This window comes from Leuciscus leuciscus (assembly GCF_965113295.1).
Source record: "Leuciscus leuciscus genome assembly, chromosome: 1".
Classification (NCBI taxonomy): domain Eukaryota; kingdom Metazoa; phylum Chordata; class Actinopteri; order Cypriniformes; family Leuciscidae; genus Leuciscus; species Leuciscus leuciscus.
In genome coordinates, this window is record NC_138725.1 from 76,933,679 (window position 1) to 76,955,394 (window position 21,716).

Here is a 21,716-nt window from a genome sequence, read left to right on the forward strand (position 1 = left end):
TTAATCAAATGTAAATAACACATTTTCTTTTGTGGTTTGTTTACTTAGGCACTCATTCAGGGCATGAGTGAAGTGAGGCTATACGAGCACTAGCAACCCAGGTCTTCTCCCGGAATCCTGGATTCGTTTTTGATGCACTTCCTCCATTGGACAGCACAACCCCACCTAATGCTGCTCTTTCATGGTGCACCTGTGGGAACTGCAGGGAAATGGCCACAGACGCTGAAAGGAAATGCTGTGGCCAGGGGCCTGACAACTGCATCAGCAAATTGGCACATTTTGATCTGTATTGTCTGGAAGATGGTTATTTGCGTATTCACAGAGATTACAGAAATGATGTGTTGGTGGTAGCTGAAGTTAGAGAGCCAGGAGATGATAACACACAATTTAGGCATGCTGTTTATCGTCAATACATCTTTTGGCAGCATGGGTCACTGGGTCTGGGTAACCGTCGTGTTATTCCCAGCTGCTGTATATGGAAAATCACTGACATTCTTCTAAATATCTTCCTTTCTGTTCAGCAGAAGAAAGAAATTCATACAGGTTTGAAACAACATGAGGGTGAGTGAGTATATGATGACAGAATTTTCATTTTTCGGTAGAGTATCCCTTAAATGGTGTTGTAATCTGGTATAAAACAATAGCATGTAGATATGAGCAAGTCACTTACTGTTTGCTTCCATCAGATTTGCACAACTCTGGGCGGTCCTTGTGGTAATTATAGTCCATCGCTGCAAGGAGCATCCTGGCCTCAAAGACAGGAGGGCTAAATGCTGTGCGCTTGCTAGCGTACATTAAAATATGGTTCTGGAAGGACTCCAGATCAGCAGTGGACCTGTGGGGTGTGTGTGAGAAGAGACATTTTGTGGGATTTTGAAAATAACTTTCTATCTACAGTATGTGTATATACTCAAAAAATTACCTAAAATTGAGATATTTGTGGACCTCATTAAGCCACCGCTTGATTCTAACGATGCTCTTCAGGGCCTCATGTGTCATGGAGCCTCGCTCAAGCCACTGTTGAGTTCCACCAGATTTTAAGTCTGCATGCTGGCAGCTTCCCAGCACCCACCTGTGTTCATTTGTCACATGATGTAGGAGCCCAAGCCACAGCTCCTAGAAATAATATAGAAATATAATGTACAGAAAAAAAAGCATGCATGTAAATGATTGCTAATTTGTTTGAATTTATAAGGTCTGTACCGATCTATGTGTATAGTTATTTTGAAGGACTTTTATTATGATACGGCCTTAACGTGCACCAACATGTGTATAAAGCACGTTCTGTTTCCGCTATGTGTATGTGCGCACACTTTCGTGAAGGACGCAGCTTATTGCATGACGGTTTTCTTCCCCCCCATGAAGTTTTGTGCATCCCATTTGAGGGTTATAAGGTAAACTAAGTGTAATGTTTATCATTTTTGTAATTGTATAGTTTTATTGTGATGTTGGTTAATGTGTTGGAGTGACAGTGTTTGTTTGTTTTTATTGTTTGTGTTTTTGCTGTAGCTCTTACGGTGTCTACATGAGTGTCACGAATAAAACGCTAATGGAAACATCAGTTTAAGGAGTAATTTGATCATCATTCAAGTGGGGTAGCTACAGTAAGAGCTTGGCCATTCGTCGTTCGACTCTGCTGCGTTAATGACTGGTGTCCATGCCGACGGGTCTTTAAGTGGATGTTCACGGGCAGCAGGTCGATTTCCGATGGTCAAATGTGGTTCGTTTATGGATAACTACGGCTGAAATCAAGGACTAAACGATACACTACGGATTGCGAAAGACTGTGCTCTTCTTCAGGTGACATTTATCCCTCTACGCACTTCTACAGCAGTAAAAGGATATTAAGGTGAAACATTTAACCAACGATAGACATTTTCTTCAAGTTTAATACAAGGGTTGAAATGTTTAAAGCATTTTGAAAGACCAAATCCCTTTTTGTGTTTGAAGAAGAGATAATACGATTTTTAAAGGAAATATTTGTTTTTAAAAGGGGTTATTTAAAAAACAATAACTTGATATTAATGTTTGAGGCTACATGATTACTGTTTTGTAATTTAAATGACTTTTTAACTGTGCTGGACATATTATTGTGTGTGTTAATCTGGTAATTTTTTAAATGACTGAGTCAAATAATTGTGTTGATATTGTTGAATGTGAAGGGTTGATTAATAGTCTCCAACATGATATTGAAACCCTTAATCATGAGTATCAAACATCAACAGCGAGTTTAAAGAGACAACAGATAATAGAGACAATTGAGGCTAAAGAACAAACTTTGAGTGAACTTAAAAGTAAACTTCAAGAAGATTTAGCAGAATCTCAAGGTCCTCGACGTTCTGTTCGTCCACGAAATCCTACAGAAAAAATGCTTGCATTTCAAAAAGATGAAATTCAGAAGAAAGAAAGAAAGCTTATTTCCATGTATGAACAATGGAAAATGTCGGCACGTAAGGCTAGAGATCAACTCAAGTCTGATATTACTGAGAGCCAGCTAGCAACTTTAATTGACACTCTGGAAGAGGAAAAGGAGAAAGTTATGCATATCTATGTTGAAGTTAGAAATTATGTCACGCCATCTACTGAAATGAGACGTCGTATTGATGCTTGTGAGGCCGTGACAACAGAAATAATAAAAGTTGCTTATGAAAGAATATCAGGCATTGATGAATTTGATGTAGAACAAGTAAAACATCACTTGAAGGATTTGCTTGAATCTAGCCATGCTCGTTCTATCTATGGCTCTACTGTTTCTCGAATTAGCCATAAGTCTAGTGCTCGGTCAAGTCATCGTTCTGCATCTTCATGTGTAGCATCAAAACATGCCGAAGCAGCTGCAGAATTGGCGGCAAAGGAAGTGGAGTACAAAATGCTGATGGAAGAAAATAAACGGAAGGAGAAAATTCACGAGTTGCAAGAGAGACAAGAAAGAGACCTAGATGCTCAGAAACGTGAACTAGAGCAGTTACAGGCGGAAAAGGATTTAAAAGTAGCACAGGCAAGGTTCGAGGCCTATAATCGGATAGCAGTGCAGGAAGTTGATAATCCTTCAACAAACCGGGTTAACAGAGAACAACATTGCCTGCCTCCAAGCTTTTCTAGCCAACCTGCTAACGATATATTACCATCTCAAAATGAACTGCCTTTTCTTGTTCAAGCCCTACAAGACAGCATAAATTTGAACAGATTGCCAGCTCCAGAGCCCTTTGTGTTTAATGGTGATCCCATTCAGTATGTTGAGTGGAAGGCTTCCTTCATGTCATTGATTGATCGAAAGAATATATCTGCTGCTGACAAACTTTATTATCTAAAAAGGTATGTGGGTGGATCGGCACGCAAGACCTTGGATGGTACCTTCTACAGGAGTGACGACGAAGCTTATAAGGATGCCTGGAGTAAATTAGATCAACGGTATGGTCAATCATTTGTGATTCAACGTGCTTTTCGCCAGAAGCTTGCAAATTGGCCAAAAATTCAATCAAAGGATGCTATTGGACTTAGAGAATTTTCGGATTTTCTTAACGCCTGTCAAGATGCCATACCTCATGTTGCAAGTTTACAAATCTTAAATGACTGTGACGAAAACCAGAAGTTAGTTCAAAAACTACCTGAATGGGCTGCTTCGCGTTGGAATCGACAAGTTACACAAACCTTGAGAAACAATAAGGATTTTCCTGACTTTAAGACCTTTGCAGCATTTGTTTCGTTAGAAGCAGAGATTGGTTGCAATCCAGTCACGTCATCTTATGCTCTCAGTTTAACGTCTGTTAACAAACAAACTTTCAGAGACTCCAAAGGAAATAAGGCTAATGTCCTTAATACCCAGACCGATTTGGGACTTAACAGACCAAAGATCATCAAGAAAAATGTCAAACCTCCTTGTGTGTTTTGTCAAGATCCTAAACATCAGCTCTATGATTGTTCCAAACTGATGACCAAGACACTAGCAGAACGACGGGCATATGTAAAGGAAAATAATCTTTGTTATGGATGTTTGAAAACTGGCCATAGTGCAAGAGACTGTCGTCATCGTCATTCCTGTAACTCATGTAAAGGGAAACATCCCACTTGCCTTCACGACGATAACTTCACCAGAAGAGAAAGGCTAGTTCCATTAACGGCATCTGCTCCAAGGTTAGAAGATGAGTCAACAGCCGTTCTGTCTCTGAGTGTGGCCGGAAAGGGATCATCTTATACATCGATGGTTGTGCCAGTATGGTTATCATCAAGCAACAATGTGAGTATGGAAAAACTTGTTTATGCCTTGCTCGATTCACAGAGTGATACAACCTTTGTCGACCAAGAAGTGAGCAATGTCTTGCAGGCAGATAAATTTCCTGTCAAGTTAAAACTGACCACTATGACTGGAAAGGACACCATAGTGAAGAGTGAAAGGATTTCAGGACTTCGTGTAAGGGGTTATAGTTCTGCCACTTATATTGAACTCCCCCCTGTTTATACTAAAGATTGTATTCCAGTCAACCATGCACATATACCTACGTGTGAAACAGCCAAACTTTGGAATCATCTTTCTGCAATTGCTGAGGAGATACCCTCTTTGAAGGACTGTGAAGCCGGTCTTTTGATTGGCTATAATTGTGCTAGAGCGCTGGCACCAAGACAAGCGATTTTAGGAGAGAATGATGAACCTTATGCTGTCAAAACTGATCTGGGTTGGAGCATTGTTGGACCTTCATTACCCAGGCTTGACTCTTCAGGTATCACTAGTCTCTGTCATAGACTTTCTGTTAAAGAAATTCCTTCATTGACTCCTGCAGATGCCATACGCATTTTAGAATCTGATTTTAAAGATGCTAATGATGATGGCAAAGTTCTCTCTCAAGATGACATCGCCTTTTTGAACAAATTAAGTGATGGTATAAAGAGAAATAGCTCTGGACACTATGAAATGCCTCTACCCTTTAAAGCGAGACCTAATTTGCCAGACAACAGACAACTTGCTCTTGTGAGACTTAACCATCTAAAGAGAAAATTGTTAAAGGACCAAAGGTACAAAGAGCATTATGTGAAATTTATGGAGGAGGTCATTTACAGAGGAGAGGCAGAGGAAGTTAAAGATGGAGGGAGTCAAGGTGAAAGATGGTATGTTCCTCATCACGGTGTTTATCACCCGAAGAAACCAGACAAGCTGAGAGTTGTTTTTGATTGTTCTGCGAGGTATGATGGAATGAGTTTAAATGATCATCTCCTTCAAGGACCTGACTTGATGAACAATTTGACCGGTGTTCTTCTCAGATTTCGCCAGCACCCTGTTGCTTTAATATGTGATATTGAGAAAATGTTTCATCAGTTCCATGTGCCTGAAGCAGACAGAGACTTTCTGCGTTTCTTGTGGTGGAGAAATGGAGACTTAAAAGAACAACCTCGAGAGTACAGAATGACAGTTCATCTCTTTGGAGCGTCTTCATCTCCAGGATGTGTGAACTATGGATTGAAGTATTTGGCTGAAGGTAACAAGGACCAGTACCCTTTGGGATTTCAGTTTGTAATGAATGATTTCTATGTAGATGATGGTGTTACAAGTGTACAAACAACAGAGGATGCAATTCAACTTGCTCAAGAAGCCCGAGACCTTTGTGCCATTGGTGGCCTTAGACTTCACAAATTTGTGTCTAATTATAATGCTGTGCTGGAAAGTATTCCTCCCTCAGAACGAGCAATCAATGTAAAGGAACCTGATCTCTCATTTGATTCCTTGACAGAGCGAACATTGGGGATTCAGTGGAACATGGAATGTGATTGTTTCAAGTTTGATATTTCTCTCAAGGAACAGCCAGCAACTCGACGTGGAATCTTATCTACGATTGCATCATTGTATGACCCATTAGGGTTCTTAGCTCCATTCATTCTTCATGGAAAGAAAATACTTCAGGAAGTATGCAGACATGGTACAGGTTGGGATGACACACTGAGAAATGAGTTGCAGCCAAGTTGGGAGTGCTGGAGAAGAGATTTGGGCAACTTGAAGAAGGTGAATATTCCCCGCACATATGCTCCTCCTGGGTTTGGAAAGGTAACGGAAGTAGAGCTGCATCATTTTTCAGATGCTAGTACTAGTGGCTATGGACAGTGCTCATATCTGAGGTTGAAGAATGAAAGTAAAGATGTCCATGTTGCTCTTGCCATGGGGAAGTCTCGTGTATCTCCTTTAAAGATTACAACTATTCCAAGGTTGGAGTTGACTGCTGCAGTCGTTTCAGTGAATGTCAGTAAAATCCTTAAGCAAGAACTTCGGTATCCTGACATCACAGAGTTTTTCTGGACTGACTCCAAGGTTGTTCTGGGATATATCAATAATGAGGCCAGACGATTTCATACATTTGTTGCTAACAGAGTACAAAGGATTCATTTAAGTACAGTTCCGCAGCAATGGCGGTATGTTCCAACAAGGGACAATCCTGCAGATCATGTCTCAAGAGGTCTCACTGTTGATGAAATGATTTCATCTGACTGGTTCACAGGGCCGAGGTTCTTATGGAATAAGGAGATGGTTCTTCCCGCCAACGAGATTACAGAATTACAACTAGGTGACTCCGAAGTCAGATGTTCTCAAACGCTTAACACAAAGGCAGTGGAACAGGAAACCATTGTAAATCGCCTGTCAAAGTTCTCATCTTGGTCTCAGGTAATAGGAGCGATTGCACGTATTCAACGTCGGATTCGCAAGGATAAGTCAAACAGACTTTCTACAGTTGAGGAAAGAGAAAAGGCTGAGTGTCTCATAATTAAACTTCTGCAAAGACATGTGTTTGAAACTGAATTGAAAGCATTAAGTAAAGGTATCCAATTGTCATCTCACAATGAATTGTACAACCTTGATCCATTTCTTGATAGTGATGGTGTGCTTAAGGTGGGAGGAAGACTTCGCAACTCTTCTATTTGTAGTCTACTCAAACATCCTACAATTATCCCCAAAGACCATCACATTACAAAAATGATCATAGCTGACTGCCATGAAAGAGTTAAACATCAAGGTAAAGGATTTACCATCAATGAGATTCGTTCAAGGGGGTTTTGGATTCCAGGCATCAATCGTGTTGTAGCATCTCATGTGCGTAATTGTGTTACCTGTAGAAAACACAGGCGTCCAACAGAAGAGCAAAAGATGGCTGACTTGCCTTCAGAGAGAGTGAATCCTTCTCCACCATTCACTTACTGTGGTATGGATTGTTTTGGTCCATTTTCTGTGAAACTAGGACGAAAGGTGCACAAAAGATATGGATTGATCTTTACTTGTCTGTCTTCCCGTGCCATTCATATTGAGATGCTTGATTCAATGTCAACAGATTCCTTCATTAATAGCTTGCGCTGTTTTATCTCCATACGTGGAGCTGTGCGGCAAATTAGATCTGATCAAGGGAGCAACTTTGTGGGGGCTAAGAATGAGTTGGCTGAAGCGCTTCAAGAACTTGACACTGAGAAGTTGAATAACTTCTTGGCTTTGAATCAGTGCGACTTTGTTATGAATGCACCATGTGCAAGTCATACAGGAGGTGTATGGGAGCGACAGATTAGGACGGTCAGAAGTGTCCTCCAGTCTACACTTTTAATTGCTTCTGAAAGGATTGATGATTCATCTTTAAGAGCGTTCTTTTACGAAGCCATGTCAATTGTAAACAGTCGCCCACTCACTGTCAACAATTTAAGTGACCCAAATAGCCTTGAACCCATAACGCCAAATCATTTTCTTACCATGAAATCCACTATTGCCTTACCTCCTCCAGGCAAGTTCACTAAAGAAGATCTTTATGCCAGAAAAAGGTGGCGCCATGTCCAATATCTTGCTGAACAATTCTGGAGTCGCTGGCGTAAAGAGTATCTCTCAAATATTGCAGTCAGACAGCGTTGGCACACCCCTAAGAGAAGTTTGCTAATAGGGGACATAGTGATTGTCAAGGACAATGATCTACCTAGACACAAATGGATGTTAGGTAGGATTGTAGAAACGACCATAGATTCGGATGGACTTGTGAGGAGAGTTAGGGTCCATCTTGGTGACAAAAATCTTGGAAAGAAGGGAGAACGTGTAGGGAAGCTTTCTGTAATTGAACGTCCTGTTCAGAAATTGGTTTTACTGTTGGAGACTTGTTAAAGTTTTTGTTTATTATTATTATTATTATTATTATTATCTTTTTTTTTTCTTTTTTTTATGTGTCATTGTAATTTTGAAATCATTTTGTTTATTATAACTCATGATTTGGTGGGAGTGTAAATGATTGCTAATTTGTTTGAATTTATAAGGTCTGTACCGATCTATGTGTATAGTTATTTTGAAGGACTTTTATTATGATACGGCCTTAACGTGCACCAACATGTGTATAAAGCACGTTCTGTTTCCGCTATGTGTATGTGCGCACACTTTCGTGAAGGACGCAGCTTATTGCATGACGGTTTTCTTCCCCCCCATGAAGTTTTGTGCATCCCATTTGAGGGTTATAAGGTAAACTAAGTGTAATGTTTATCATTTTTGTAATTGTATAGTTTTATTGTGATGTTGGTTAATGTGTTGGAGTGACAGTGTTTGTTTGTTTTTATTGTTTGTGTTTTTGCTGTAGCTCTTACGGTGTCTACATGAGTGTCACGAATAAAACGCTAATGGAAACATCAGTTTAAGGAGTAATTTGATCATCATTCAAGTGGGGTAGCTACAATGCATATTGTACATAATTCATTATTAATGATGATGCTGTTTGTAAGTACTATAATCTAAGTGGGTCACATGATTTACCACAATGACATGTCTGGTTAGCTACTGAATCAGCCAATATCCAACATCAAGGAACCATCCTAACTTATTCTCTTTGCCAACAAGGTATGTCTAATAAGACTGCATGTTAGTTTCATAGAATATTCTTTTTAGATGACAACTATTTTTCAAACCATATCAACTTACAAGCAACTTACAAAGAATCTGCTGTTTTGCAGCACCACCAAAAGTGGTTGACAATGTCTTTCAGCCAACTGCTCAAACTGGACTGACCCTTGACCTGTGAAGCCTGGGATAGACATAACCGTCATCATTATTACATCGCTCAAATTAGGGTAGATTGCCATGCAGAAAATGAAGCCATAGTAATGACAGCTGAACTTACAGCATGGATCCTTTTTGCCAAATTCTTGGCCCCATGCCACATATCCAAGCTGTGCTGCAGCCCAAGGTCTGTACTTTCCTTTGTCTTATTTGGAAAAATAATATGTATAATTAGTACAGTAATGGCCCCCCCACCCCTCCAAAAAAGTTGTTGTAATTCTACAAGTAACGCAAAATTTCAGTGGCAACTTACTCATTAGTGCGGAGATCTGAACATGGGCATCAGTGCAGACCTCTACTAGTTTCACTTCATTCAAAAGATTGTCGACTGTCCGCACAAATGCCTCTCTCTCCATGATCACAGAATTTCGCCCAGTCTCCCTTTTGTCCACAGTGATGACAGAGATGATTTCCCTGGATTCGTTCTCCATGGCAGTGTATGTACAGTACTGGGCGATAGGGATGGGACGATTACCGATTTCACTATAAACCACGATAAAATGTACTGACGGTTAGTATTATCGTTTAAAATGTAATTATCATTAAAACCGTGTTTGATTATCGCGATTTTAATAACTCACTGTAAATCCTGTCCAGCCAGCAACAGTCTGACGCAGGCGCAGCGCGCAATGTTGTTGTTGTTTTTTTTATTCGAGAAGGAATGGCAGAAGGCAGTGACCGTGCTCGGGAGATTTTTCAACCTTTTAAGAGGACCAAATCTGAGGTGTGGTCATATTTTGGCTTTTACAAAAGTCCTGAGTGAAACTTAATCGAGGATGGTCACTATACAATATGGGGGAAACACTTCAAATCTGCTGAGTCCTCTTGTGTGACCATCACCCACTGTTTATAGCGAACGCAAGGCAAGTTAACTTTGACTTCAATACCAAAACTACGTCTGGGAAATAATTGGGCTCAAAATGTTGTTTTGAGTTTAAATATTTTATCTCACTCACTTGAAATAAACGTGAAGAAAAGTTCGCAGCAAGTGGCTTTGAGCCAAAGACAAACTATCAAGTTCAAACAAGACTATTAAGAGTGACATTTAAGGGATAATAATGTATATCATTGTACACTTATTACACCGAATTTTTTTTACCACATAATTACAGGGACATATTGAATTGAGATTAATGTTTTAAATCTTACCTGTTTATAAATCCATTTTGTACAGCGTACAAAACAATCGTCCAAAAACGGAGACGCAAGACGGCAAGTTGTATTTGAATGAAATGAGAGAGCGCGTGCGCGTCCGTTGCGATACATGGATGTGCGCTGTGTTATAATGTGTTGCTATTGACGACGGTCATTATAAAGGAAATGCCACAGAATATAATCTTGCTTAAAAAAGTGCATAGAGCTGCTTGTTTTATTTGTTGTTTGTTGATTATATCAAATATTGAACTGTTTTTAGTGTGAGCATCAGTTCTTTTCGAACACTTTCATCTCGTTTTAACAAAACCGTGATAATATTGATAGTCACGATAATTTTGGTCACTATAATCGTGATATGAAATTTTCATACCGTCCCATCCCTACTGGGCGCAATGTCCAGGGCTGTCCATTCTTCCATCCGCTATTCAATTTGTAAACAAGAATCAATGATTTTCACAGAACATCAAATTGACATATTAACATACTATAGCCTAAATGAATAAAAAATGTACATTACCTACTATTACCACATCTCTGTCTTTTAGGTGATTTATTGCCTCAGCCCTCCTCTCCTCCCAGAAGTCCTTCACAGTGTCTACACTGTATGTGTCCTGAATTGTGAAAAATTAACTACGGTGCACCATCCCCATGTTCATAAACTGGAACAGAAGCGAGACTTTGGCGTAGTAGCTTCCGGAGAGTAGTATGTTGCTTGCCAACATGAAGTCCCCTGCTAGCATCCCGTACCTCACAGTGGGCTGTGAGCTCCATCTCCATACAGTGTGGCCAACAGGGCAGGTCTGACAATAAATGGGACACAACTTAGGCTATTTAGCATTATCAAATACAAACATAGAATTGCTTCCACTAAGTGGAACTACAACTCAGGAAGCTTGATTGAGTTTCACAAAACCACTGTCAACGTATTAACATTGCCTCCAACACCAATCTACACTTATTTGCAATGTAGTATGATTATAACACCTACCCATTCCATGATGCTTGCAGTACCCCTGCGCGTAATGGAAACTTCAAATGGAGGGCGACACTGACACTCCACTTGGCTGACGTCACATTTGTATGGGCACTTTTGGACCGGAAGCACAATGAATGTTGCAAGCTGCTTCAAACAGTCCTCATAAGTGATGGAGGCCCGTTTCCCGATTAGGTCATCTTCAGTCATGACCTCCAGTGTATCAGGAAAGCCAGGTTGTTGAAGTGTAGGTAAGGTGACTGATGGAGGCTCTACATCCGGGATGTCATGTACTGTCTCACTGGCATCTATCACAGGCAGATTGTCAATGCATGGTGGTGCCTGCAATGCTCCACCCAACCTAAAGACATGAAAGATATATATCAATTACAGATAGATATCCAATCAGATGAATAAAATAAAAATGGCAAATACAGAGAGGGGGTTATCTTTGAGATACTACAGGGACCAGAAATTATCTAAAATCGTACATCTTTTATTTTTATGTTTACATATTTCATTGAATCAATGTTCGAGGATGTATTGTGAATAATCTTAGAGGATCCAATGTTAACATACCGAATACAAATACGAGGGACATAGTCTTCAACATCACTGTCATCTGCTTCAATCTCCTCATTACTAACACCTTCACTGTCCCCCCAATCAATTCTGGCAAATGTGATAGAAAATAATATTTGTTAATACAAAGCAGAACATCTTGTTACACAATGTACAGTCAAACCCAGTGGAACTTACACACTGTTCATTAGGTCATTTCTCTCCTGCTCATTCATGACCTGGGTTTCAGCATCCTGGATGCTCATGTTCTGTAGACTAAAAACAAAAACAATACAGCGGTCACAATGGACTTTTTTTTTTTTTTTTTTTTAACATTTTCAACAACATTTCTTATCATTTGGCATATTAGGAAGCTTGAGAGGCTTTATCTACCTTTCCTCCAGAACCTCAGAGGCATCCATGGTGCGCTCATCATCTTCCAGTCTTTCATCAATAGGCCACAGGTCCTCTCTGTAAATGGTGTAGTTGTTTTAGACCCAAAATGTTTCAAAATATGCAATGAAAATAAAAAAATAATAAAAGTGGTACTGGCTACTGACCGATTTGAAAGTGTTTCAGATGATGCACATACAATACTGGAAAGTGATGGTGCAGTCAGGTGGTTCTTCTTCAAGTCTCTCTTACTGGGTGTTGAGGTGCTGGGGCCATAATAGCTGAAGAGATAAGCGTTTTTGATTTGATATTTAATTTGATTTGATTTCTTTATTTTGAACATATAAATACAATTACAATTTAAAAACAATCTGAGAAAAAAAAGGATAATAGTAAAACAAAACAAAAAACATATAAACAACAAAATAAAACATCCTTATGTCTCAATAAAAAAAATTAAAAAATTAAAAAAACTCGATTTACAAGAAGCCTACTAAAGTTTTTGTCATAAGTAGGCTAACAAATAACCAAAACATTTGCCACAGCAATTATAACGCGGGACAAATTCAATATCACCAACGGCTCACATGGTTGTTTTCAGTCCCATCAGAAAATATTGTTAGAGTAACTAAATTACATTAGCAATGGTCATACAGGTCAACTTGCAGCATGTGTAACTTAGTCCACGATATACAGTGAAGAACGAATGTCGAATATTTTTTTTTCTGAGGTAAAGTTGGGCTTCTGTCTCAATTACGTTTCAAATTGCCATAATGGGCGTGCTAATGTTGTTTTCCTCAGCGTCTCAGCATAAGTACAGAGAAACGGGCTCCTAATGTTAGCATACGTCCATGTGAGCTAACGTTACGTTACTTTGCACGAACATGCATAACTTTGTTCGACTGTCATGAATATATGAAATGTCCATTGACATCAAGTACAAGTTAGCCAAGCATAGATGAATCTTACCTGTCCAGGAGAAAATTAGCAACGTTGGCGTCTGTTCAAATTCTTCTCCGTTTTCAGCCGTCTCCATCTTTCAAAAGCATCTCCAATACAAATTCTGGTTTTATTTCGGACTTTGTCACGACGAATTTCTGAATTATAACGAGGTCTTTTTGATTTAGTAACGTTAGACATTTTTATCCGACTTGAGTTAGGGTAGCAAAGCTGGCAACCCGGATCCCGAAACACTACTGACTTCGTGATTGGTAGATAGGTGGAGGGTGGCGCGTCAGGCCAAAACACAAGATGACAACATCAACATCAGTTGAGGGCTGCAAGTCCACTTTTCAACCCTCATATGACCTTAGGCTACGTCTGCATTAATCCGGATACATTTGAAAACGGCGTTTTCGTTTAGAAACGCTCTCCGTCCACACTAGCGTTTTCGGACGTTTCAGTGTGGAATCTGTGGATGAGAAACTTTTGAAAAACGCCTGAAAACGCTAAATTCACCTTTACTGCGCATGTGTAAAACCCCACAAAAGCTCACTGATATGATTCAGATGGAAAAATAAATAATGAAGTTATCGCGCAATTCTTCTGACAGGATAATTTCATTTAGTAAAATATCTCACCATTCACTGATGCGTCCAGGTCGCACGCAGTCATCCCAGCTAACACACGACGTCGCAGTTACGTAATTTATTCGTACTTTTTGGTAATTTCATGACTTACCAACTGACAACGTAACTACAACGTCGTATGCTCGGAATTTCATTACCATCATATTACCAAACCACAACGTCATCAGTACGTCGTCCTAACGTTATAAGATAACCAACTACGTTCCAGATACGTACTCTATTCGTAATAACTTGGTAATTTCATGACTTACTGGCAACGGAACTGCAACGTAACAGGACCGTAATTTCATTACCATCATATAACCAACCCACAACGTCGTCAGTACGTCCTCCTAAGGTTATAAGATAACCAACTACGTTCCAGATACGTACTCTATTCGTAATAACTTGGTAATTTCATGACTTACTGGCAACGGAACTGCAACGTCACGGGCCCGTAATTTCATTACCATCTTATCAGACTGCATTTCTATGAAATATTTTATTTGTTTAAATTGTTTGTTTAGTATTCTGTACGTTTGAAATACGTTCATTCTATTCAAGTAAGGTTATAATTCTAGATGTTTATGTTTGTAAATGTTGCGTGGCTTTGACGTTTTAATGGGCGTGCGCGTGAACCTTCGAGTCGCCCTCAAACACTGGAGAGGAGATGAGTTGCCATGGAAACGGCGCGTCATCGACCGCCCCACTGACTGCAACTGCTGCAACTGACAAAGCGGCAGAACTCCGTCTCTTGCTGTTGTTTTCACTGCTTTCAGGTGAGTTTAGTCTCTAAAATCACACAAATAATACACACAACTGTTCTTGACACTTCTCGTACTTGTAAGTGACACGCTTCTGTTGAATATTTGCTTTATAGAAATGGTTTAGTGTCTTCGGAAAAAGTCCGTTAGCATCTCAACCGTTTTCAGAAGAGATAACGTTATGCTAACTTCATAGCTTGAGCTTTTGATATGAAAGTTTAGGATTTTAATCACATTTTATGGGTAGATAAGAGGTTTTGATAGTTTTGTAAAAAATAAGTTAGTTTGGAAGTGAGCTAATTTATTTAACATATACGTATTTAACATAAACGTACTCGATGACGTCACTTAACGTTACAACTTACATGGAGTGTGAAAATTGGCTGAAACTTAGCTCAATGGTAAACACAAATTGATAAAACTAGTTCTGTGATTTCAGGAGCAACAAAATAATCCTTCTACAACAGGGGGGAAGCTTCACGACTTCAATATTTCTGAAGAAAGCTGCTGCCAGAGAAGTTGGAAACAGGTGAAGTGAGGAAGCTCATTAAATAACTTCATATCCATTTTCTCACAATATTTTGTCACCTATTGTATATCACCATGCATCTGTTATTTTAAATTCTCATATTTACATTTACATTTATTTGTTTAATTTATTTTAAGAAAGTTTTGACATCCAAACTTAAGTGACACTGTATGAGCAACATGAATAAGTGAATAAGTAAAACTAAAACCATAGATGAAACATTTAAGATTATTATCAGTGTTGAAAACAGCAGTGCTGCTTCATATTTTTGTGTTTTTCAGGGTTATTTGATGAATGAAAGAAAAAAAAGCATCATTTATTTGAAACAGAAATCTTTACTCTCTCTTCAGGTCAATTTAATGCATCCTTTCTGAATAAAATAATTTTTTTTTTTTTTTTTTTTACTCTATTGAACCCAAACTTTTGAACAGTAGTGTATATGTTGGGTCTATTTAACAATGAATCCTGGAGAGAGAAAAAAGAAAATGGATTAAACTTTTACATTGGTTTACACAAAAAGATTAATCAGCACAACTGTTTTCAACATTGATAATACTCAGAAATGTTTAGGACGTTTGCATTGTAAGAATGTATAGTATTCAAATATTAAAATGCTGACTCGTTAGGCCATGTGTTCTTTTTAAAATCAGATGATTTCCTATTAATTCAATAGAATGTAAGGGAATAACTCTAGAATAACCTTCCTGATCATGTTTGGGGCCCAGAAACACTATCCTAATTTAAATCTAGATTAAAGACACATCTCTTTAGCCAAGCATTCAATTAACACATCTCATAATCTTGCACTATACGTGATGAAATAGTAAAAAGTGCACATGACCATCTTTTGCCTGAAATAATATGAACAGCAGCAATGCTAATCTTTCTCCTGTTGTCTCCTTGTTTCTATCTCAGGATGCTCAGCATATTTGACTAGAGATTACAGCAGCTCCAGTTCGGATCCATCCTCACTTGGGAAGACTTCTAATGACATCAACACTCTTGAAGACAATGTGTTTAAACAATTTTCAGATGTTAAATGATATTTTAAAGTGTTTAAACTAATTTAAGTTTTTATGTCAGGTGGTACAGCAAAAATATTATGTATTGTAGTTGTACCACCTGACATGGAAAGTGTACCACCAACCTACCCATACTTGAAATTAGCAGTTTTTATCAGTATTTGAGAGAGCTCCACAAACTTTTTCACTCTGCCAAAGAGATCAGTTAGGCTCCTCTGGATGATGCATTATCATGTTTACTGTTATTACCTTGTAAATTCATAATAACATTTGAGAATATACAAATGGCTGGACAAAAGTTTCTCAATTATCTCAACAGCTTTAAAACTACTGATATGTATAAAAAACAATTATATGAAAGGCTTCAAACCTAAAATGATGGCATAGTTTTTTTTGTTATTATTAAGACACCATTTTAAATTGTTTTCTTAATCTGTTTATTTGTTCGGACAGTTGCACCACCACCTGACATTTTAGGAGTTTAATGCTGCCTTCAGGAATAATCATAAATAGGCCTAGTTTCCTAGTTAAAAAAAAGAAAGGGACATTGTAATTATGACTTCAGAAGAAGAAAAACAAAATATGTATTATTAAATGTACAAAAAAAATGATTTCAAACTAAGGTTTTATAGAATATAGTGATACATGTCATTAAGTTATCAAATTATTTTAAAAGGAAATAATGCACTTGCCACAACATAACTTTGTGACAATGTTTTGAAAAATATACAAGTGATTTTTAAACAAAACTGTCTGCTTATACAGATTCTATCTTTCAGTGCTAATTGCCTTTTATATTTAAATGTTAAATGGGAAAACACTCAACTGTTCTTTTTTCTTGCATTTTTCTTTTCTTATTCTTGCTTTGTTATTAGGGCTACCAAAATGAAGACGTGTAGGAGTAGTTTGATGTTCAAGCTTTTGAGGAAAATCTTGTTCATTTAAATGTATAACCTGTTTGCAAACTGTTTTTGCTGTTTGTGCTTTGTTCTATAGTAAATGAACTAAATCAACCAAATTCTGAGTCTGTATCGTTCATATGTCGTTGAAAAAGTCTCTAAAATAGTTTTGGGCCAATGAGGACAAGTTAAATTAGACCACTGCATGTCCGCCCATATTATTAAAAACTAAAATGACCAACTGGTTACCAATACACGACTGTCGATCCACAACGTTGCCACGACGTCGCCGTTACCTGCTGACAACGTTACAAAGTTACGTTGTAGCAACGTATCTGGGAATTTCACTTTTCCGGTTGCCACGACGTAACTAATTACGTCGCCACGACGAAAGTTTGGTCACCAGATTACGTTGCAGTTACGTAACAGTCACGTATTTGTGTTAGCTGGGATGTTTGGTTTAAAACGCGACTGCTCTCATGTATCACCGCAGGACAGCAAATGTGAGTAGGCTAAATTCTGTCATCTTTGCAGGACTGTGATATGAAGAGTGTACAATGTAGAATATTTTTTAGCAACAGTGTGAAAGTGAATAGCACATAACAGGCACAATACTGGTATAAACATGAATATCTATTGGTACAATATGCGTCACATGACTAAATTTACATCATCGTTTTTAAATCCCTCCGGTTTCACAGTCCACACTACGACGCAAAAACGGCGTTTTCAAATGTATACGCTTTGGAGTGCGTTTTCAAAAAGCTTCGGCTACGTCTACATTAATCCGGATACATTTGAAAACGGCGTTTTCGTTTAGAAACGCTCTCCGTCCACACTAGCGTTTTCAAGCGTTTTCGGACGTTTCAGTGTGGATGAGAAACTTTTGAAAAACGCCTGAAAACGCTCAATTCACCTTTACTGCGCATGTGTAAAACCCCACAAAAGCTCACTGATATGATTCAGATGGAAAAATAAATAATGAAGTTATCGCGCAATTCTTCTAACAGGATAATTTTATTTAGTAAAATATCTCACCATTCACTGATGCGTCCAGGTCGCACGCAGTCATGTTTGGTTTAAAACGCGACTGCTCTCATGTATTACCGCAGGACAGCAAATGTGAGTAAATTCTGTCATCTTTGCAGGACTGTGATATGAAGAGTGTGCAATGTAGAATATTTTTAGCAACAGTGTGAAAGTGAAACGCACATAACAGGCGCAATACTGGTATAATATCTATTGGTACAATATGCGTCACATGACTAAATTTACGTCATCGTTTTTAAATCCCTCCGGTTTCACAGTCCACACTACAACGCAAAAACGGCGTTTTCAAATTTATACGCTTTGGAGTGCGTTTTCAAAAAGCTTCGTTTTCATTAATAAAAACGCCGTCTCAGTGTGGACGGAAGGCCAAAACGGAGAGAAAAAGATGCGTTTTCAAACGAAAACGTATTAGTGTGGACATGGCCTTAGGCCCCGTCCACACTACTGCGTTTTAGTTTAGAAACGGAGAATTAAAACGAATACGATCTCCGTCCACACCAGCGTTTTAGCTGCGTATTAGAATTGATCTCCGTCCACATTAAAACGACTGAAAACGCGGATCACGTGACCATTCACCAACACTGGGCATGCGCGTGCCGGTGTAAACACAATTTCATTGATAAAAATGACCCCACCATGCGCTGGTTCTTCCCGGGTTAACCCAAAACCGACGCTCCATGTACGGTCGGTACCGCCGCTGCACACGGGAATTGTCACAGATCGCTCGAATAATAGCTTGCCTCCGGCACATGTAGGCAGTTATAGCATTGTAAAATGCAGAATTTACTTGCACAACAGCTGCTAGCAAAGCTATACGCCATGACTGATGATACCCAATCATAGAGCCGAGCGTGAGCCTCTACTACGTCATCGTTTCTAAAGTCCTCCGTTTTGACCCGTCCACACTAAAACGCCCTCCGGAGATTCAAAACGAAAAACGGGTCAGCAGCGTTTCTAAACTTCTCCGTTTTGGGTCTCCGTTTTTGCCGTTTTAGTGTGGACGGGAGGTGCAAACGTAGCAAAAGGTCCCCGTTTTTAAACGAAAACGCAGTAGTGTGGACGGGGCCTTAGTTTCCTGTTTACACTCAGTGCATTTGGGGTCTATATGACCCCAAAGATGCACAGAGCTTTTGTCCAAAAAATATACATTTTATTAACACAAATTATATCTCATTTTTTTTCGTTTACTTCTCATCTATATTTTTATGCTGTGTTTTGGGGGATATGAAGTACTTTTTTACCTATTTACTGCAAAATTTCTCAACTACACCATTTGCATACATATGAACATTTTTATGAAAAAAACACATTTATGATGATCAATTTTAAATATGAGTTGTTTCTGGATATTGATCTAGGTGTTAGATGCAGAATTCTGCCATCTGGTGGTTAGATGTTTTTTTGTAGATAAATAGTTTTAGCCATAAAGTGTAATTACCATATACTTCCAGCAGAGGCCCCATAGAGATCCATTCATTTTTCTGGATGTGACTTATTGCTCTTATAGCAGTTTTTTTTATGAATTATATATTTAAACATTTTAAAATACATTAAATCAGTATTTTGTCAAAGTTTAGAATATTTTTTGTTGTTGTTTGAGGTCTTTTGAAGTGTCTTGTTATTGCAATTATGCTATATAAATTTGCAATAATGTCACATAAGTTGCCACTAAAAGAAAATACTTGATTGCCATTACATATTATTTCAATAATCAAAATGTATAAAATTATTAACTTTAGAATAAGAAATTAATTTTTAAAAAGTAAAAAAAAACAAAAAAAACAAAAAAAAAAACAGCTATAGGCGGATAGGAATAGGAGTGAAGAGTAAACACCTGTGTGTCTGTGTGTGTTTGTGTGCATGCACTTGCATGTGTGTAATCATGTTCATTCCACATTGTTCTTTTGCTCTAGTACCAGGCCTTCATTTATGTGTGAACATTTTTATATTCATGCTGGAATTATTGATTTTATTTCCCAATTTCTATAAAAATGCTCTCTTTTGCAGTCACACCTGTTTGTTTGTGTTTGTCTCTCTGTGTGTATGTTATCTGTGTGTAGTCATGTTCTTTCCACGTTGCATTTGTGCTCTCATACCATACCTTCATTTATGTGTGACATTTTTTAGATTTATGCAGAAATTATTGATTTTATTTCCCAATTTCTATAAAAATGCTCTCTATTGCAGTCACACCTCTCTCTGTCTGCGTGTGTGTATTTGTGTCTGTGTGTGTGTGGGCCCATATGTGTCTGTGATAATGTTCATTCCACATTGCATTAGTGCTCTAGTACCAGGCCTTCATTTATGTGTGAGAATTTTCAGATTTATGCTGGAATTATTGATTTTATTTGTCAATTTCTATAAAAATGCTTTCTATTGGAGTCACACCTGTGTGTGTTTGTTTGTGTGTGTTTGTGTGCGCGAGCATGTGTGTGTGCAAGTGATCGTGTTCGTTCCACATTGCATTTGTGCTCTAGTACCAGGACTTCATTGTGGTATTAAAATTTTCAGATTTATTCTGGATTTTTTTTTTTTTTTTTTGACAAATGAAAAATAAAAAACATTTTTTTTTTTCGATTTTCCCATTCATTTCAATGTGGGGTCATATTGACCCCAAAGGTCATGAGTGTGACTTTTTTTTTTTTACATACCTTTAGAACAACCGAATCAAGCCCAGTTTTTTTGTGTGTGTATAGATAGATGATGCAGAAAAAGTGACAAAGTTTTATTCCACTGAGATGAAGGGAACCATTTTTTTTTATTAAAGAAAAGTCGTTTGGGGTCATATAGACCCCAAAGCGACAATATCCTAGCCGGACTACTGTTGTCAGTGATATAAGTATTTGAAATGAACATGATTTCTTAATGTCTAGTGACACATCAGGGCCATTTTATGATTAATTGAAATAGATTTCTTACATACAGCTCCTTTAATAGGTACTATCTAATGAATAAGTACTAGTATCTATTGAATAAGTACTAGTACCTAAAGAATAAGCATCTAAATAATAGGCACTAGTACCTAAATAATAGGCACTAGTACCTTAAGAATAAGCACTAGTAGCTAATGAATAAGTACTAGTACTTAATGGAATAGATACAAGTATCTAAAAAATAAGTAGTAGCATGAAAATAGAGACTAGTCGGTTTAAATGATTAAATGTTAAAACGGCTTGCCATACTATACGAGGAGGAGCTGCTGGGTGTTTACTCGTCTCACAGTGAAACCGAAAGCAGCCGATGACTGTAAAGACGCCATTTGGGAAGATAGAAAATCAGCAATCGCTTCACATGTGACAGTAAGTCGTTAAACTTTTCATACCTGTAATATCGATAGTATTTGCGTCTTATCAGACCTTATGACGAACTCAAACTCAAATACATGATAAAGTGGAAAGTTACTTTCGTGATATCTAGGCCTACCTCACGACACGTTCTGTAACACTCATAAAATGGCTGAAAATGGTTAAACTTTACGTTTTCCTTTAACAGGAGAATAGTTTAATGTTGAAATCTTTGGTTGACTTTTAAACAATTTAATTATTTTTATAATCTAGATGTGTTCAGTGGCGCAGTGAGACTGGGGAAAGAACGTGTAGTCGCAGGATAATCACATAAACGCGTAAAAGTAACATCATATTTGCTTAATGAGAGACGAAAAACGGATTGTGAAAAACACCTGCAAGAGTTCAGCAGTGTCATTAAAGTGAAGGTGAATCCAGTGTTTAAACGAGGCTGCTGTGTTTGAAA

The 21,716-nt window shown here is 38.1% G+C and overlaps 2 protein-coding genes and 1 long non-coding RNA gene across 3 annotated transcripts; 1 reads left to right on the plus strand and 2 right to left on the minus strand.

Annotated features, from left to right (window-relative positions):
• Positions 1-123: 123 nt before the first annotated feature.
• Positions 124-9,399, minus strand: LOC309505717 (uncharacterized protein). Its single transcript, XM_082179178.1, has 5 exons — positions 9,306-9,399; positions 9,114-9,197; positions 8,926-9,017; positions 923-1,116; positions 124-835 (listed from the first exon to the last, which is right to left on the minus strand). Exons 1-5 carry the CDS (start codon positions 9,307-9,309, stop codon positions 667-669), a joined length of 543 nt encoding a protein of 180 aa, XP_082035304.1. The 5' UTR covers positions 9,310-9,399; the 3' UTR covers positions 124-666.
• Positions 2,904-8,628, plus strand: LOC309497039. Its single transcript, XR_014205317.1, has 2 exons — positions 2,904-8,461; positions 8,577-8,628. It is a non-coding gene; the product is annotated as an uncharacterized lncRNA (long non-coding RNA).
• A 1,434-nt stretch (positions 9,400-10,833) lies between the features above and the next one.
• On the minus strand, positions 10,834-12,201 carry LOC309476951 (uncharacterized protein; the record flags this gene model as incomplete). The annotated part of the gene is made up of 5 exons (XM_082140097.1): positions 12,135-12,201; positions 11,940-12,017; positions 11,760-11,852; positions 11,196-11,541; positions 10,834-11,007 (listed from the first exon to the last, which is right to left on the minus strand). Exons 1-5 carry the CDS (start codon positions 12,161-12,163, stop codon positions 10,834-10,836), a joined length of 720 nt encoding a protein of 239 aa, XP_081996223.1. The 5' UTR covers positions 12,164-12,201.
• Between the last annotated feature and the right edge of the window lie 9,515 nt (positions 12,202-21,716).

What these genes read in the sequence shown, in the direction of transcription:
- LOC309505717 (XM_082179178.1), bottom strand. An exon ending in TGGCAAAAAGGATCCATGCT is followed by an intron (nt 9,018 to 9,113) that starts GTAAGTTCAGCT and finishes TGTCTATCCCAG; the next exon opens with GCTTCACAGGTCAAGGGTCA. An exon ending in CACAAATATCTCAATTTTAG is followed by an intron (nt 836 to 922) that starts GTAATTTTTTGA and finishes CACACCCCACAG; the next exon opens with GTCCACTGCTGATCTGGAGT.